This window comes from Stenella coeruleoalba (assembly GCF_951394435.1).
Source record: "Stenella coeruleoalba genome assembly, chromosome: 14".
Classification (NCBI taxonomy): Eukaryota; Metazoa; Chordata; class Mammalia; order Artiodactyla; family Delphinidae; genus Stenella; species Stenella coeruleoalba.
Genome location: NC_137160.1, coordinates 39,781,744 through 39,797,947, shown reverse-complemented (window position 1 = coordinate 39,797,947; position 16,204 = coordinate 39,781,744). Strand labels below are relative to the sequence as shown.

Here is a 16,204-nt window from a genome sequence, read left to right as displayed (position 1 = left end):
TGTGTGGTAGATTAGGTATCCTGAATAATGTTTCCAACTGAAAAAGCTAAGTGCTGGATAAATTCAAAACACATTTTTTTTTTAAAGATTTATTTTTTATTTATTTATTTCATTTATTTTTGGCTGCGTCGGGTCTTAGTTGCAGCACGCAGGATCTTCATTGAGGCACGCAGGATTTTTCATTGGAGCGCATGGGCTTCTCTCTAGTTGTGGCATGCGGGTTTTTCTCTCTGTAGTTGCGGCGCATGGGCTCCAGAGCACGTGTGCTCTGTAGTTTGCGGCACACAGTCTCTCTAGTAGAGGCGCGAGAGCTCAGTATGTGTGGCGTGTGGGCTTAGTTGCCCTGCAGCATGTGGGGTCTTAGTTCCCTGACCAGGGTTCAAACCTGTGTCCCCTGCATTGTAAGGTGGATTCTTTACCACTGGACCACCAGGGAAGTCCCCCCAAAACATTTTTAAGTGCCTCACCAAGTTGGCAGCAAAGTAAGAAATTCTGCAGATCTCAGAACAAAGTGCAAACAAGTAAAGTAGTCTAGGCACTAAAGCCAGCTTTCACTTGTAGGGTTTCTGCTGAACTTAGGGGACACTGAGCTTCTGCCTTGAAAGACAAACAGATGGGAGGATGGGAGCCAAGGCCTGGGCCCCGCCTACAGTGGGAAGACGAATAGCAAACACCTGTATAAAGCGAGGCTCCTGATGTCTGTACTTCTGTGTTAGAATGAGAAATGAATCCCACCACACCAAAGACAACTTGGCCGTTTCAACCTTGGTATGGGGTGGAGGAGGGGAAATGGATCTCCCCTAAGAATTTGTAAGCAGAACATAGAAAAGGGGTACCAATTCAGCTGTTTTTATGAGACTAGTATAACCTTGATATGAAACCAGAACAGATGTGGAAAATTACTCAAACCCACTCACAAATGCTAATACGAAAATCTCACAGCACCAGCAAACTGAATCCAACTGAGATTTATTAATATCATATCAACATATATATATTTATATATATAAGTAAAGCATATCATATAACATATCAATATATGTAGCATATCATCACTACTTGGTTAGTGTAATATTACAAAACCAATTCACATAATATACCCTGCTAACATATTTCTGAAACTGTGATTAAAACCCTGTCATTAGGACTTCCCTGGTGGCGCAGTGGTTGAGAGTCCGCCTGCCGATGCAGGAGACGCAGGTTCGTGCCCCGGTCCGGGAGGATCCCACATGCCGTGGAACGGCTGGGCCCATGAGCCGTGGCTGCTGAGCCTGCGTGTCCAGAGCCTGTGCTCTGCAATGGGAGAGACCACAACAGTGAGAGGCCCGCGTACTGCAAAAACAAAAACAAAAACAAACCCTGTCATTAAAACTCTAATCACTTTAGTAGATACAGAAAAAAGTGTTCATTTATGATTAAAATGAACATTGATTTATGATTAGAAATACTTAGTAAACTATTATAGAATGTAAATTTACTAATTTAAGATGCTAAACTAATTTAATTTAGCTACACACACACACACACACACCCTTAACTAGCAAACATCATATCAATAGAGAAATGCAGAAAGTATTTTTTGGAAGATATTGCACAAGATAAGAATGCCCTGAATTATTACTGTTACTCAGTATTATTAGAAGCCTTAGATTTTGCAATAATATAAGAAATAAAGGGTACAAGAATTGGAAAGGAAAAAAGCAAGTGCTGTCAATTGCAAATGATTTTTTTTTTTACGAAGAAAAGTAAACTATAAGTAGTAGAAATAATAAGAATTTAGCAGTGTAGCCAAACATAAGATCACCATAGAAAAGTCAGTTGCCTTCTCCATACCAGCAGGAAGAGTTAGAAAATATAATGTAAAAAGAAGAAAAGAAATGATACCATTTATAATAGCAATGGAAATCATAGGCTATAATTAGGAATATGTTTAACAAATGATGCATGAAATAGAAAACTGTTGAAATTCATTGGAAAATAATCTGAGCGGAGAGAAGGATAATGTTCATGGATAGAAAAGTCAATACAAAAATGTCATTTCTCTCCACATTGATTTATATAAATTCAATGTGTTTCTAATTGAAAATCTCAACAGAATTTTCTTGGAGAAACTGGCTGATTCTAACATTTATCTGGAAATACACATTTTAAAAAATAGCTAAAATACCCCTGAAAAAGAGGAGTCAAGTACAACTGGGCCTGCCCTACTAGACATCAAGACTTATTTTAAAGCTATTTTAATTGTGGCAGTGACGTATTGATGCAGGAGTTCACAAATAGACTAGTGAAACAGAGCCACTCCATGTTTCTATGAAAACTTGATTTACGACAGAGCAGGCACTTATGATTACAGCAGCAGAAAAAAAAAAGACCGTTAGATAAATAGTGCTAGAACAATTGGTCATCCATAAGGAAAATAAACGAAGTTGGATCCTTACTGCATGTAATGCCCAAAATCAGTTTCATAAGGATTAAAGATAAACATGAAAGGCAAAAATATAATTGTTTTTGAAGATAATATGGGAGAATATGATTTGGGAGTAAGGAAAGATTCCTCAAATAAGACACCAGTCAGATGGGGAGGATATCACATACTCTAAAATGTGGCTCCCAAGGGCTCTGAGCAGAGGGCACTGTTTCTTAGAAGGGGTTGTGGGCATATATGTTTTTTCAAGTTTATAAAAATCACAATACCAAAAGGAAAATGTTTCAGAGTACGTGTTCAGACAATTTGTATGAAGAAATACAAACTGCAGGAAAAATACTCTTTCTAATCATTAGAAAAGATAATTTTTTTTAATCCAGAGATACTGTGTAACATTATTATAGTAACAAAATTGCAAGAAAATAACATCCAAAGTTGATAGTATTATAAGGAATCTGTATATACATATAACACTTCTGGAAAGAAGTTGAGTAGTGCCACAAAAAGTTCTTTCCTTTAATTCACTTATCTCACTCCTGGAAGTTCACTCTTAAAGCAAAAGTGAAATATTGTATATATGAACATGGTCACTTAGTATCTTAATAGCAAAAATATATAAGAAACACAAATGTCCAGAAGTCATTTATTAAGAAAATTGTTAGCTTAAAATTATTAAATATGTAGTCATTAGAATTATTAAATATATAGTCATTAAAAGTTATTTTTGAATACTGTAGAAATATTTGAAGTACTTTTACATGTGGCAAATATATAAAAGTATGAATGGAAGAGGGATGGAAGGTTATTTTCAATAAGTTATAAATAAATATGATAAATAATTATGATGCTAGCTTGGTAGGATATAGCAGGGAATTTTTTCACCATTGTCCTTAACATAATAGAATGTATTTTTATTTTAAAAACACTTAGTATACACTTGTTATATAATTGTTACCATAGCCCTCAAAAAAGAAGGTTTTAAAAGATTTTTAATTTGCTTTTATGATTTTAGGAAGACAGTGGTCTGTCCTATCATTGATGTGATCAGTGATGATACTTTTGAGTACATGGCAGGTTCTGACATGACCTATGGTGGATTCAACTGGAAGCTCAATTTTCGCTGGTATCCTGTTCCCCAAAGAGAAATGGACAGAAGGAAAGGTGATCGAACTCTTCCTGTGAGGTAACTGATTTGTCAAACATTTTCCCTAATGTGTTATTGGCAGGGGATTGTGAAGCATTGGGGATCATATTAGAAGGATTATATGTGTATTTTGAAAGACATGAAGGATTTGTGCACCATATATGTAGTTAAGAGCCATCTTTCATGTATATCATTATTTCAAAGAGGGATTTTTTTCCTCTGATGAATTAATAAAATTCGAATTTTTCATTTCTATAAATCTAGTTCCTGTGAGAAATGATAGTGACATGCATATGTTTTCATTCCTATATGAACAATGTTTTGCACATCTGTAATTTATGCTTTAATTCAGTTGTTAGGGATAATAATATTTAACTTAAACCATCCCTTGATTAATTGTAAGTGCCAATATGTGAAAATAATACCTAAAACTGGGTAATAAAATGTAAAATGTAAGATTTTAAATTCAGATATGTACCATCTGATAAGGTTAGAAAAAGCTTGTTTCAAATATAAAAATAACTAGAATTGACAAAAGTATAAAAAAGGATTTCCATTAATGCATTTCTGCTTTTTCTTTTGTTCTATATTTGGTCTTATATAGATTTTTTTCAGAAAGGGATAAAAACCTTCATGCTATTCAGGACCTTTAGATAGAGACCTTGAGCCTTCTGAGCCATCCTAGGATTCCAGTTGCATCAGCCTGCTGCTTCTGTAGTAATTGAGAGTTCCTGCAGCACCAGGCTTTTTAGCCTTCTCCTCTCCAGGAGAGGAGAAGGCTTCCCAGATCTGTCTTCCTTTGAATTAAGTTCAGTTCTGACAAAGTTGAAGAGAGATTTCACTAATTCTATGCTCTTTCTCCCTAGCCAGCCCGAGTCCTTTCCTAGTAAAGGGACTTTTCCACTCCTTTGGTGACAGTTCAAATCACCATCTAAACCAGGGGTCACTAAACATTCCATACATGATTGACTTCTTTGAAAAATCTGATAAAAGCTTTGAGTCTTCTCTAAAGTGGGACTGGGGGTGGGAGGCAGGGATGCACATGTGCAAACAGAAGGGTTTACATACAAGTCTAGGAAATTTAGAGAGATCCCCAAACCTAGGTCAAGAAACCGCTGCACTAAATGATAATGCAGGGTGTCAGCCTATTTATTTCCTTTGACTCCTAAGATATTAGACTTTCTCATTCTTTTTTCTCTTCTAAAATCAAAGTAAGTCCTAACTTCTTTGTGGAAACAACTGTTTCTACTGGAAAAGCAAATGCTGCCACCCTCACCAGTGCATGGAATGAGTATGTTTTAGGGTTACATAGGTAGCCAGTTCATCCTAAAATATGATCTCCATAGTGTCCTCTGTCCCTGGAACTTAATTACGGTCTCTTAGTTGGAACCCAATTTTTCTCCATATTCATTCTTCAAGGAAACCAATATTTGGTATTCATTTATTTAAATCCTCCTTCATTATCATTTCTCTGCTTAATTCTACCTATTCCCACCCACTCTACATACCTAGGCCATGTTTTGAGGCAGAGAATTTACCATACTTGGTGAGGATGATGAACTCCTTACTTAGGAGGAGTATATTGATTTTATTCTGTACTTCATCTCCTTCCTTAAAGGTTGAGGGAAAGGGCTTCATTGCTTTCCTCCTGTTTAGTCTTACATCTTTGCAATATTTGCCACCCCTTAGAACCTGGCGTGTTAGAGCTGCTAACGTGAGTCTAGTTGGTTAATGTGGTCAACTGCATTTATGGTTGCTTGGAACTATGGAGTAGATACACAGTCAGATGGAGAGGATTATGAGAAATAGCTTCAATTTAAGGAGTTTGGGGTAGAAGCTCAGTCAGGACCTGAGGATCAAGAAAGGTACTGAAGACAGTAAGAGCCCTTGGGACTGGGCAGGGAAGGGTGTCCAGGCAGAGAAGGATGTCCAGGTAGGAGCTGTGGCAGCACAACTGGGGTGCAGGTCCAGCACAAAAACAAAGAAAGCCCTGGGAGCCTGTGAAAGTTTCTGCAGAGTGTGAGAATAAGCATTTATTCTGTAGTTAAAAACAGTTATAAAACTACTTTTAAAAACAAAAACTGATAGTAAATTTTAAATTGTTACAATTAACGGTATAGTATTATGATTGAATTTCAGAACACCTACAATGGCAGGAGGCCTTTTTTCAATAGACAGAGATTACTTTCAGGAAATTGGAACATATGATGCTGGAATGGATATTTGGGGAGGAGAAAACCTAGAAATTTCCTTTAGGGTAAGTTCCCTTTGAAAAAAGTAATCTGTATAACCTCAAATATGGATATGCTTTAAATATTTATGTTATCTCTAAATAAAAATTAAAAAGTGAATTTAATACGAGTTTAATCAGACTTCACAGCCTTCAGCCCATAAAAAGTTTGGTGATACTATTAAAGGTTCATTATAAACTATTTTAAGCAAATAATTTAGTTAGATTACTAGTCCACCTGTAAAACTTATACAAGATTCCCCTGTTGTCTTTAATTTGTTACTTTCAAGGAAGTGATTCAAACTCTAAAAATAAACAAAAATAACACATAGTTTGTAGATGCTACTTTGTTACTTAACTGCCAAAAACATAATCTCACTTTCTTTAATATGCTTTGTCCTTCTGGTTTGAAAATTGTTCTCTTATTTAAACCTGGTCACTTTACCAGCTTTATATTTTTCCCCATAAAAAGAAAAAGGCGGGCTTCCCTGGTGGCGCAGTGGTTGAGAGTCCGCCTGCCGATGCAGGGGACACGGGTTCGTGCCCTGTTCCGGGAAGATCCCACATGCCACGGAGCGGCTGGGCTCGTGAGCCATGGCCGCTGAGCCTGCGTGTCCGGAGCCTGTGCTCCGCAATGGGGGGAGGCCACAACAGTGAGAGGCCCGCGTACCGCAAAAAAAAAAAAAAAGAAAAAGGCAAAAGAATTCTGAAATTATTCTAAATGAATGGTAACCCAGTCAACCTTAAGTCTTATGCATTTCCTGTTCACAAAAAACAACATATTTTTAAAATGACATAGTGTATTTCTGAAAATAATGAACTTTAGACACATGGCCTATAGTGGAAATCACACTGAACTGCGCTGAAGTCTAACCCAGCTAGCTTGCTGTGTTCCTGGTAGATAGCTTTGCTCTTTATAAAAGGAGAGGTTTGAACTCCAGATCATCTTGGAGATCCTACTTAGCTGTATCACTTTATGATCCTGTGAAAATGTTAAGGCAGGCACACAATATTTAACAAAATCAAAATTTTTCAAAATGTATTTTAATTGAAAATAGATGTTTGACTTACGGAAAAATGTATTTTGAAAGGATAATTTCGTTAAGGATGTGAAACCAGTTAATGATCTTTCTTTTACCCCTTTTTTGTTTTTATTCTCACAAACACCATAGAGTGTGCTCTCACTGTCCACTGAATAACTCACGAGTAATCAAGTTTAGATTCCTAGGTTCTGTTTAATGTACAGGTTGTGACAGGTTTGGAGAAGGAGGAACAGATAGGACTCTGGCTGAATACTGCATGGTCAGAGTTTTTGACCACGAACCATATTAATAAATATACACACAACCCATAATATAAACATTTCATGAAACAGTATATCCTTGTTAGTACTGGTTGCAGTTCATCAAATTTGAATTTTATGACCCTTGTAAGAGTGACGGCCTGCAGTTAGAGAAATACTGCTGTGGACCTCAAGTCTTTTCTGTATTTTGCATTTACCTATCTTCCTGAATTTAACCTTCAACTTCTGGTTTGATCAGAACCAAAAATTGAGGAAGCACTGGCTTTGGGACCATATAGCAGGAGCTCCACTGTACGCCCTTGATTCTGTGAAATTCCAGCTATGAAACTCAATAAGATGTGAACCGTTTTTTTTTTTTATAATTATCAGTGTTTAAAACTGGTCTTCTTTGCTGTTGTTTTCAGATTTGGCAGTGTGGAGGAACTTTGGAGATTGTTACTTGCTCACATGTTGGACATGTGTTTCGGAAAGCTACACCCTACACGTTTCCAGGAGGCACAGGGCAGATTATCAATAAAAATAACAGACGACTTGCAGAAGTGTGGATGGATGAATTCAAGAATTTCTTCTATATAATTTCTCCAGGTTAGCATTATCTTGCATTAGAATTACAAAACTAACTTTCTTGGTCTGATCCTAATGCATTCTGAAGAGAGATAAGAAGGAGTGGAAGAGAACCTCTGAGCAGAGGCCAGACACCTACCTCATAAGTTGTTGTAAGGAGTAAAGGAAGTCACATACGTATAGAAGGTGCTTAGCAGAATGCCTGGTATATGTCATTAACAGTAACAATACATGATCCAGTCTTGCAGAAGTCACTATTGGTCCAGGTGCTTTCCATGTTCTTTTTTTTTTTAAACCTAACTGCAACATTTAACATGTATATGAAAGCGTCAAGTATTTCAAGGCCAGTGCAGAGCCCTGTAACATGCCTCCAGGGACTTCTCTCCTCTTCTGAGTTTTGTGGCAACAGCTGTTCCATCAGCTATAAATCTGCCTGGCATTGTTACCATCCCATCCTCTTCAATCACCACAAGACTGTGCAGTGGTAGCGCACACAATTCAGTGAGCTGTGAGAGAGAAACCTGACTGGAAACAATTGCTCTGTTTAACCTCTGTTTCATATTTGGGCAAAATTGGTCTTTATTTTTGTTTTTGCCTTAACAAATATTAAACTTTTCTGACCCCATATAACTTACATTTGTATGTAATATTATTAGCATATATATCATTCTCAGATAAATTTAATTTTTCTTTGAAAAACACATATATTTCCTTGTTTTATACTTTGGGAGGTGGATTTATGGTATGTCACTTGTGTAGTCACACATCACCAAAATGATACTACTTTTCCTGTTTGACTGGCTTTTTAGATGCAATATATAAATAGAAATGTGTTACCTAACGGAACATTAATAATTCAGTCACTTGTTTCTTTTAACAGGTGTTACAAAGGTAGATTATGGAGATATATCATCAAGACTTGGTCTAAGACACAAACTTCAATGCAGACCTTTCTCTTGGTACCTAGAGAATATCTATCCCGATTCTCAGATTCCACGTCACTATTTCTCTTTGGGAGAGGTAAAAAAAAACGTGTGTGTGTGTGTATTCTGTGTGGTTATTATGTTCTCACTGATTTATAAAAAAGAATAGAGGTTACACTTCTAACAAGGGAGTACCTTCGTATTAAAGTTATCTCAAATGTGAGAAAGTTCTTGTTAGTTGAAGCAGTCTACTTATTAATTTTTTATCATGTTATATTTTTGTTAAAATAAGAATGCTCTACCTCTCACCTTTCACAGTTGGACTTTTGTTACAGTATATTAGTGTCTTTGATAGACTTCTTATTTTAACAAACTGGCCCATTTAGTTGAAACCATATATTCCTAAAGCTAATGTTCTAGCATTAATTAGCCCAAATTAAAGTGTGAGGAACTTCAAAGTAAAGATAAATTGTAAAGAACTGACAAGGAAACTTGAAAGACCATTTATAATAAGTTGTATTTTTAACACCCATTTATTTTCCCTTGGGAGTCCAAAATCTCAGTGTGGGCGTGGAGGTTGGAAAGACTGTTGGTTAGCATACTTATCTCTGATGATGCCTTTAGTCATTGCTCTTAGAATTCAGCAGCAGATCTTCTTGAAACTGAAATAATTTACTTATTAGTGCTTATAATTAGCCGACACAATTAGTTGTGCTTTGGAGTTTGGCCTTTTTAATCTTTGTGGGTGCCCATGGTATAGGGTCTGGTGTGAGAGAGTCTTGCCTTCTTACCTTCTGGTATAACTACCAGGATGGTCACAAGGAAGTATTTCTTGTGCCCTGTCCCACTGTTTTCCTAGACTGTCGATAGCCGTTCTTTCTGGTTCCCAGCCAAAGCTGTGCTCTGTGTGTAGGAAATCTAGATGGGTCCTTCTCTTTAGTCCAGGGGTCTGATCAAGTCAGGGGTTTTAGTAGTTTCATAGGGCTGCCATAATAAAATACCACTTCTGGCTTAAACACAGAAATGTATTGTCTCACAGTTCTAAAGACTAGAAATCCAAGATCAAAGTGTGGGCAGGTTTGGTTCCTTCTGAGGTCTGTGAAGAATCTGTTCTCTGCCTCTTTCTAGCTTCTAGTGGTTTGCCGACAATCATCGGTGTTCCTTGGCATGTAGAAGCGTCACCCTGATCTCTGCCCTCATCTTCACATGGCATTCTCCTGTGTACGTGTCTGTCCCCAAATTTGCCCTGTTTATAAGGACACCAGTCATATTGGATTAAAGCCTACCCTAATGACCTCGTTTTAACTTGATTACCTCTGTAAAGAACCTGTCTCCAAATAATGTCACATTCTGAGGTGCTGGGGGTTAGGACTCCAACATGTGAATTTGGAGTGGGGACACAATTCAATCCATAACAAAGATTGAGCTAGGTGGGGCTGGGTTGCAGTTTTAGGGAAGACTTAGTTCACTTCTGGCTCATGTATGTTTCTTGGAGGGGTCTTGTCTCCTCAACCCTGAAAGTTTTGCCTTTCTGAGGTTTTGAGATTAGTATACTTTAGCCTCCCACCTTGTTCAGTGGGGAGAACCAGTTGTTATTTTTTCAGGTCTTCTGTCTAGCAGGAATTTGTCTCCTAAGCACCAGGAGATGTGGAAGATTTTTTTTTTTAATTTTATTGAAGTATAGTTGCTTTACAGTGTTGTGTTAATTTCTACTACACAGCAAAGTGATTCATTTATATATACACACACACACACACACACACACACACACACACATTCTTTTTCATATTCTTTTCCATTATGGTTTATCACAGGATATTGAGTATAGTTCCCTGTGCTATACAGTAGGACCTTGTTGTTTATCCATCCTATATATAATAGTTTGCATCTACTAATCCCATACTCCCTATCCCTCCTCTACACCCCCCATTGGCAACCACAAGTCTGTTCTCTGTATCTGTGAGATTGTTTCTGTTCTGTAGATAAGTTCATTTGTGTCATAATTTGGATTCCACATATAAGTGATATCATATGGTATTTGTCTTTCTCTTTCTGACTTACTCTGCTTAGTATGATAATCTCTAGGTCCATCCATGTTGCTGCAAATGGCATTATTTCTTATGGCTGAGTAGTATTCCATTGTATATATGTACCATATCTTCTTCATCCATTCATCTGTCTCTGGACATTTAGGTTGCTTCCATGTCTTGGCTATTGTAAATAGTGCTGCAGTGAACACTGGGGTGCATGTATCTTTTCAAATTATAGTTTTCTCCGGATATATGACCAGTTGTGGGATTGCAGGATCATATGGCAACTCTGTTTTTAGTTTTTTGAGGAACCTCCATACTGTTTTCCATAGTGGCTGCAGCAATTTACATTCCCACCAACAGTGTAGGAGGGTTCCTTTTTCTCCACACCCTCTCCAGCATTTGTTAGTTGTAGACTTTTTAATGATGGCCATTCTGACCAGTGTTAGGTGATACCTCATTGTAGTTTTGATTTGCATTTCTCTAATAATTAGCTATGTTGATCATCTTTTCATGTGCCTGTTGGCCATCTGTATGTATTATTTGGAGAAATATTTATTTAGAGCTTCTGCTCATTTTTTGATTGAGTTTTTTTTTGCTGTTTTTGTTGTTGTTATTGAGTTGTATGAGCTGTTTGTACAGTTTGGAAGTCCTTGTCGGTCACATCATTTGCAAATATTTTCTCCCAGTCCATAGACTGTCTTTTCATTTTGTTTAGGTTTCCTTTGCTGTGCAAAAGCTTGTAGGTTTGATTAGGTCCCGTTTGTTTATTTTTGTTTTTATTTCTATTGCCTTGAACGACTGACTTAAAACATTGGTATGATTTATGTCAGAGAATGTCTTGCCTATATTCTCTTCTAAGAGTTTTATGGTATCATGTCTTACATTTAAGTCTTTAAGCCATTTTGAGTTTATTTTTGTGTATGATATGACGGTGTGTTCTAATTTCATTGATTTACATGTCGCGGTCTGTCCAACTTTCCCAATACCACTTGCTGAAGAGACTGTCTCTTCTCCATTGTGTATTCTAGGCTCCTTTGTCAAAGATTAATTGACCATAGGTGTGTAGGTTTATTTCTGGGCTCACTATTCCGTTCCGTTGGTCCATATGTCTGTTTTTGTGCCAAAAACCACACCGTTTTGATTACTGTAGCTTTGTAGAATTGTCTGAAGTCTGGGAGAGTTATGCCTCCTGCTGTATTCTTTTTCCTCAGGATTGTGTTGGCAATTCTGGGTCTTTTATGGTTCCATATAAATTTTAGGATTATTTGTTCTCCTTCTGTGAAAAATGTCATGGGTGATTTGATAGGAATTGCATAAATCTATAGATTGCTTTGGTAGTACGGCCACTTTAACAATATTAATTCTTTCAATCCAAGAGCATAAAATATCTTTCCATTTCTTTGAATCATCTTCAGTTTCCTTTATTAATGTTTTATAGTTCTCAGCATATAAGTCTTTCACCTCCTTGGTCAGGTTTATTCCTAGGTGTTTTTTTTAAATGCAGTTTTGAAAGGGATTGTTTTTTTTTACTTTCCCTTTCTGATATTTCATTGTTAGTGTAAAGAAATGCACCCGATTTCTGTTATGTTAATCTTCTATCCTGCTACCTTGCTGAATTCGTTCATCAGTTCTAGTAGTTTTTGTGTGGAGTCTTTAGGGTTTTATATATATAGTATCATGGCATCTACATATAATGACAGTTTTCCCTCTTGAGATGTGGAGGATTTCATTCTCCCTTTTAGCCACAGCTTCCCATCCACTGACAGCACAGCAAATGTCCCATGAGGGGAATGGCCTCGTATTTGGGGCTCCTCTGATTTTTATTTTGTCATGCTAGCCTTCACATAACCAGCATCACTGTGCTCTTTCCTTAAGGAAAAGGCCCTTTTGGGCCACACCCTGTCCTCAGCCTGCACCATCAGCAAATGTCCTTACTGAGGAAGACATCTGGTGATTGTCAGCTCACCTAGGGAGGGCTCTTCCCTTTCTGGGATTATAGTTCACCTCACCCTAATTGCTTCCATTGCTCTCTAATAGACTCAAAAATAGGATTTCTGCAATTTAGCTGTTTTTCCCTCTACTTGTTGGAGCAGAAGTGTTGGACTACTATGTGTTACTACTGAGAAAGTGCTTTTCCTCTTCTTTACTACAGTGCAATACCTCAAGCCAGGGGGCCATAAAGATTCTGGTTCTCCTTTCTTAATAATCTTCTAATTCCCCAAGGTCCCTCTTTTTATTAGGTCAAGGCAGTGATTTTCAATTTTCTGATTACAACCCAGAAGTGGTTTATAAATCAATTTAGCTACTTATGGCCAACATTTTTTAATAGCTTAGGAAATACTGTATGAAAGTGCATTGCTTATAGTAAAGAAACTTTGTTTTTACTGGGTCTGTCTGCAGTTCATTGCAAATCTTTATAAACCTTTAAATTATAAAATTGACTTTTTGAAGGCATGTGAATCCAAATAGAAAAAAAGAAAAACTCAACACTTCTGTGACAGGAATTGATAGCAGGGCAAAATTTTCTTTGTAAGTCACGACAGGGAATGTTGATTTGTGTGGACAGGGCCACATCCAGGTCCCACCCCAGGACTGAATCTTCCTGACATTCAGGAAAAGTCGGCCCCCCCCACCCCCGATCTGCAGGAGGTTGTCACTTCTTCCTTCCTTTCATTCATTCAACAAATATTTGCATACGGACTATTTGATAGATACTATTTTAAGTACTGGGAATACAGTGAATAAAATAAAGTCTCTGCTTTTGTGGATCTTACAGTCTCTGGAGAAAGACAGATTTTTCTTTTTTTTTTTAAATATTCACGGTGTCAGGTGGTGGTAAGGACAAAGGGGATAGAATGACTTGTGGGCGGGAGTGGTGGTGCTCTTTTATGTGGAGTAGTTGAAAAAATCCTCTCTTATAAGGTGATTTTTGAGCAGAGATCTGAAGGAAGTGAAGGAGCAAGTCAGATGAATTTCTGGGGAAAGAGTGTTCCAGGCACAAGGAAAACAAGTGCAAAGGCCCTAAGACAGGAATGTACTTTGGCACATTCCAGAAGCAGCAGAGAGGCCAGTTGTCTGGGTATAGTGGACAGGGGGAGAGCAGAAGAAGATAAGGTCAAGACGTAGTGAGGGCCAAATCACATAGAGCTTGTAGGCCATAGTAAGGACTTTGGGTTTTGTTCTGAGGTGGGAAGTTGCAGGGAGAGATGAGCAGACTTTCACTGAAAAGGATCAGATTGTCTGCTATGTCAAAAAGAACTCTGTGGGAACAAGAGTAGAACTGGTGTATTGGTGAAAGGAAAAGAATAGCCAAGGATTATATTAAGATTTTGACTGAGACTCTGGGGCAGTGAAGTTGGTCTTACTGAGATGGGAAGGCCTGTAGAGCAGGTGCAGAAGGTGCTCAGCAGTGCAGTCTGGGACATGTTAACATTTGATCCAGGTAAAGATAGTGGATAGATATTTGCATTAAAAAACCTGCAGCTTGGACAAAAGTTTGCGATGGAGATCTAAAGTTAGGGGTTGGCAGTATATAGGTGGTTTTTAAAACCACAAAACTTTATGAGAGCACCTTGCGGGGGGAGTGAATGTATTGTAGATGGACAAGAGGACTGAGGACCAAGCCATAAAAAACTCCACAATTTAGAAATTGTGAAGGTGAGAAGGAATCAGCCAAAAAGACTGAGAAGGAGAGAGCATTGAAATAGGAAGAGAGGGAATTCCCTGGCAGTCCAGTGGTTAGGACTCTGTGCTTCCACTGCAGGGGGCACAAGTTCTATCCCTGGTCAGGGAACTACGGTCCCACAAACCACATGGCATGGCCAAAAAAAAAAAAAAAAACAGTTACTATTTCTGAAATAGGAAAAGAACCAAGAAAGTGATGCCCCAGTAAGTGAAGGACTTGCTTCAAGAAAGAGGGAAGTGATCCATCGTGTGGAACACTGCAGAGAAAGGAGGGAGACAAGTCCTGAGAACCAGCCGTTGGATTGGTGAGGGAGACGCTGTCAGGAGGCTCCATCTCACTGTGTCAAGTGGGTTCCAGTGGAGATCTGTAGGGACGGAATCTCTGATGGCTTCACAGGAGATCAGGAGAAGAGGAAGTGGAGATCATGAGTGTGGATAAGAAATTTTGCTGTAAAGCTGAACAGAGAAATGAGTGGTAGCTGGAGGGGTAAATGGGGTTAAAGAAGGTTTTTTCTGTTTATTTTTACTAAGATGAAACTGTGCTGATGCCAAGGACACAAAAGAGAAAATGTGAAGATAGAAAAGAGCCACCGCTTGCAGGAGTCCAGGAGTCACGTTTAGTAGGTGGGGGAATGGGCTGTGGTGCACAGTGGAGGTAGAGGCTGGAGGGTGGGCAGTTCATCCACGCAGCTGGAAGGAAGTGGGGGCCGGGGCCAAGTCAGGCAAATTGTGGGTTGAGAGCTGGAGGCTGGTAGTTTGAGGTGGGAGTGTGAGGGACTTCTCTGGTGAGCTTTGTTTCTTCAGCTGAACACAAGATCGTTGGCTGAGAGTAAAGAGCGGGTGTTGGTGATGGGGGAAAGAAGAGGAGATGTAACGTGGAAAAGTAGGATGCGGTAGAGCAGCTAGATCACAGCGGGGAGCTGCGCGGTGGTGAGTTAGAAACTGATCAGCCTGGTTGCAGTGTCTTCCAGTGCCAGAGCGAGCACAGACTCCTTGTTTGTCCTTGGTAGTTCCTAAGGCTACTTCATGGTTGACCTGAGCTCCCTGCCTCTGAGCTTTGTTCTGGTTTAAGGAAGTCACCTCAAACAAGAGAAGGGTATGCGGAGTTCCTTGTCTCATTAGTGAGTATCCATTCCCTTTGCTGGGGCCTCATTCCAGTCAAGAAAGGCCCAGCGTGGGTGATGCCATGGGAAGATTGATAGCAGTTGCTTGCCTTCAGAATAAAGAATGAGGAGCTTTTTTTTTTTTTTTCAGAACTGACCCAATTTTGGACAACACCTAGGCATTGTTAGCTAGGTCAGAATATAGGCATATTACAAAGAGCCACTTGTCTAACACACAGTAGATGATTGCCTAGGCAAGCTTGCCTTTTACCTGCCTCTTGCCAGCCGGCTTTCTATATAAGAAACAGATTTTACCCTCTGTGGCCTGCTTGTTATTACCTTAGTAACTAAGCAGCTGGTCTTAAGCATTTATGTCCTTAATACTAGGCCACACTGTCAGGTCGAAGCTCTGATTTTGGGACCGGGGTTGTTCTCGAGCACCAGCCAAAGTGCAGCTAGGGAGCTTGTGCTTGTGATAGCTCCACCTCTGTGAGCCTTCCTTTGCTAGGACTGGAATTTAGCCTATCAGGTACCTCTTGTCATGTTACAAGGGCCCAGGGAAACCTGAAGTCATAGGATTTTAGAGCAGAAAGGGAAATCGGAATGTGTACATTTAGCACGTCTGGCTCCACAAAGTCTGGCTCTCATAGCTCCTGTAGGGACCTGGAACTGAATAAATGTGTTTCATTGTGATATCTAGTTGTTGTTAATCCAAGAGGTGAATTGTCTAAACAGCAGACACAGAAAGCAAATAATCCAGACTCTTAACAGTGTAGCCAGGCTTATGGACTGACC

At 38.8% G+C, this 16,204-nt stretch overlaps 1 protein-coding gene across 3 annotated transcripts in view; it reads left to right on the top strand.

Moving 5' to 3' along the window:
* GALNT1 (polypeptide N-acetylgalactosaminyltransferase 1) overlaps positions 1-16,204 on the top strand; it is a 184,780-nt gene that overhangs the window by 155,783 nt on the left and 12,793 nt on the right. For all 3 annotated transcript variants that reach the window (XM_079943525.1, XM_079943526.1, XM_079943524.1), the window contains 4 exons: positions 3,438-3,608; positions 5,709-5,826; positions 7,507-7,687; positions 8,547-8,686. In XM_079943525.1, coding sequence (XP_079799651.1) covers positions 3,438-3,608; positions 5,709-5,826; positions 7,507-7,687; positions 8,547-8,686 — 610 coding nt within the window. The remainder of the gene's footprint in view (positions 1-3,437; positions 3,609-5,708; positions 5,827-7,506; positions 7,688-8,546; positions 8,687-16,204) is intronic.